Consider the following 3,011-nt stretch of genomic DNA (forward strand, 5'->3'; position numbering starts at 1 on the left):
CGAAGTGGATCCGCGTCAAAATACAATTACGTCAAATATAATCCGCAACCAACAATGTAGACTATTCTTTTTTTTTCCTTTTTTTCTTTTTTTACGTAGATTATTCTGGAGTCAACCTCGGTGAGAAGCGAAATTGCAAACAACAGTTAAAAAATGACCTAAGCCCACATCCAGCTGTACGACGTCTACCTTTTAGCTTGGTGTCATTTTATTCCTAAACCTGTGATAGCGGGTAAAAGGATATATAAAGTAAGACTGAGAATTTGGTCATATACGTTGAAATGAGTACTTATGATAATACCTTTTCTTTGTGATAGTAGCAGAGAGTACGTACGATCTTGTGCTTGCTTGGTAGTTTTCAACTGTTTCGCCAGTGATCGCCTCGCCCATGTTGTACGTACCGACGAAGAGTACCACTACCCACCTCCTATACATTGTACAATGAAAAACATAAAAAATTGAAAATTCTCTATGTTTTAAGAGAAAAAAAAGTAGATTTTGTCTAATTTCTTCCTACATAATGACCAAATTATTTTTTTCTAAATAATTGTTTTTCTTCTCAGATTGCCGTCCATTCCCCTTCATGAACTCAATTCGATCGATCTCGATCTCCTTTGTTCCGCCATGTCCGTCGATGAGCTCGCCTATGTCTACGCCTCCCTCATTCTCCACGACGATGGGATCCCCATCACATCTGAGAATGTTGGAGAAGATCTCCACCCTTGTGAAGGCGGCAAACTTAAAGATCGACTCGTATTGGCCCCCGCTCTTCGCCAAGTTTCTCAAGAAGAGGAGCGTCGAAGACCTCATCTTGAGCATTGGATCCGATGGAGGTGGTGCTGCGGTTGCCCTTTCTGCTGCTCCGGTTGTTGATGCCGCCACTGCTGTGGCCCCTGCAACAGAAGAGAAGGAGGAGCCCAAGAAAGAGAGCGATGACAATATGGGATTCAGCTTGTTCGATTAGAATGCGAAAGAACTTTGTCTTTTTTATTTTAGTATTAGTTATCTGTATAGTTGTTATATTTTTGGTATTCCGATCCATTTGAAGTGGATGCCTTAATTTGGACGTTTATTTGTTTCATGTGTCTATTCCAATTCAATCATGAGAATGATGTCAGTTAGCTTGAGTTAAGTCAAATTTAGTTAGCTAATTTACTTATTATTTTAAATTTAAATTTAAATAAATAGTTCATGGATGGAAGTCCAATAGAATAAATTGGATTCGACAAGAAAAAGATTATAAAGCACGAGGAGTGGTGAGGCCTCGCAATTCTGTGGCGATTGGGTTTCCTAGTCATTCTTTAGGTCTTTCTTGGGATGGCTGAGGGAGAGGGTGCCTCTTCAAGGCCCTCTCCCTAATTGGATCCCTTGCCTTTTGCACCCCCAAATTCCTCCTTGCCGGTTCCTAATATATCTATCCTTGAGAGGAAAGCATCCTCAAACCCCCAGTATGATGCGTTTATGGATTCAAGTAGCCAAAGGCACCCCGGCGAGGGTGGCCTGCAGAAGCATCATCTCTAATGAGATGTTGACAAAGTTGAAAATGACCACATCAAAAAGTTCTCATCATCAAGCCAACACTTCTAGCAGAGTGGAAGAACGCCTTGTTTGGTAAGTTCTTAAGTAAGAACACCCCCCTGCCCTTTCATGTTGTTAAGGCTGAGCTAACCAAACAATGGGGCCTAGATGGCCCTGTGCATATTGCTGATAAGTTAGAAGGTTTCTTCCTCTTCCGATTCAAGAGTAAAAAGGGCATGATAACGGTCCTAACGAAGGGGGCTTGGTTAGTTAGAGGGTCAATCCTAAATTTAATTAAATGGAAGACGGTCTTTTGTCTTAGGGAGGAGATGATATCTAAGGCCCCTATGTGAGCTAGATTTGTTGACCTCCTGATGAATATTGGAAACCCAATATTCTCATCACTATGGCTGCTATGGTTGGAACACCTCTGCACATTGACGATACCACCATGGTTGGTAGAACTATGTGAATGTGTTGAGTTAGATCTCACCAAACCTATTAAACAAGGTTTTTTGCTTGGTCCTAAATAGAAGTATCATGTTGTTATTTATGAGAACATCCCCATTGTTTGTTTTTCATGTGGTATTGTGGGTCACAGATTATATGATTGCCCTATGGGCAAGGTGCCAAAGGTTAAAACCAACCTAGCCGATGCCAATGCTAGTCAAGAGGAGGAGAATGCTCCCATAGAGATTTCAAATCCTTCTAACCAAGAGGAGCTCAAGACTGGGAATCAGTGATACTGCCTCTATTTGCTTAGGACTCATTGAGGTATAGCCAACCAGAGGATAGTGCCATTAATGAGGACCGAGCTTACGGGCCACGGATACTCGAAAATAGGCCCACTCCGGTAGCGGTGGCCGTGGCGGTAGAGGCTAGCCAACGAGCAACTGAAGGACTAACGATAAGATGGTTGACCAAAGTCAACAGATCAATGCCACTAGGCCCATTGTGGTCAAGAGACACAAAGAAGGGACCCAATATGGCCCACGTGACCAAGAAAATGTGGCTAGTCCTGCTAGTCAAGTGGGTAAGCCAAATCTTGCCAATATCGAGGGCAATATCTCGAATAGTGCAAAGCTTGTAAACAAGGACAAGTGGATGAGACGGGACGTCAATTTTATTAATGGGTCGACAGAAGCTTAGAGTTCCAAGGCTCCCTCATTTCCAACAGCATGAAAATCCACCCACATAAGGCTTTCAACCGCCCTCCTTCAAATCTCTCAAACCTCAAAGGTTAGAGTGTAACAACCAGAAAAAAAAAAATATTGGGTGCGCACGTGGGTGCGCCCCTTTCCCTTTTCCTCTTTCTTTTCTTCTCTTCTTTCCTTCTTTCTTTTTTTCTTCCTCCTTCTCCCCACCAACTCATTGCCCCCCCCCCCCATCTTCTTCCTCCTTCTCCCCACAAAAGACGTTCTCTGTATGTGCGAACACGATGCAAGCGTTTGAACGCGCCCGACTACATTCAAACGCACTTTTCGCATCCTCTG

At 43.0% G+C, this 3,011-nt stretch overlaps 1 protein-coding gene across 1 annotated transcript; it reads left to right on the top strand.

Annotated features, from left to right (window-relative positions):
* The first annotated feature begins 624 nt into the window (after positions 1–624).
* LOC140761684 (large ribosomal subunit protein P1w-like) lies at positions 625–964 on the top strand. Its single transcript, XM_073099114.1, is given in 2 exon segments — positions 625–696; positions 698–964. Coding segments are annotated over 2 exon segments (339 nt in total).
* The last annotated feature ends 2,047 nt before the right edge of the window (positions 965–3,011 follow it).

The sequence above is a fragment of the Typha angustifolia genome, chromosome 6 (assembly GCF_048772165.1).
Source record: "Typha angustifolia cultivar Huaian chromosome 6, ASM4877216v1, whole genome shotgun sequence".
Taxonomy (NCBI): Eukaryota; Viridiplantae; Streptophyta; class Magnoliopsida; order Poales; family Typhaceae; genus Typha; species Typha angustifolia.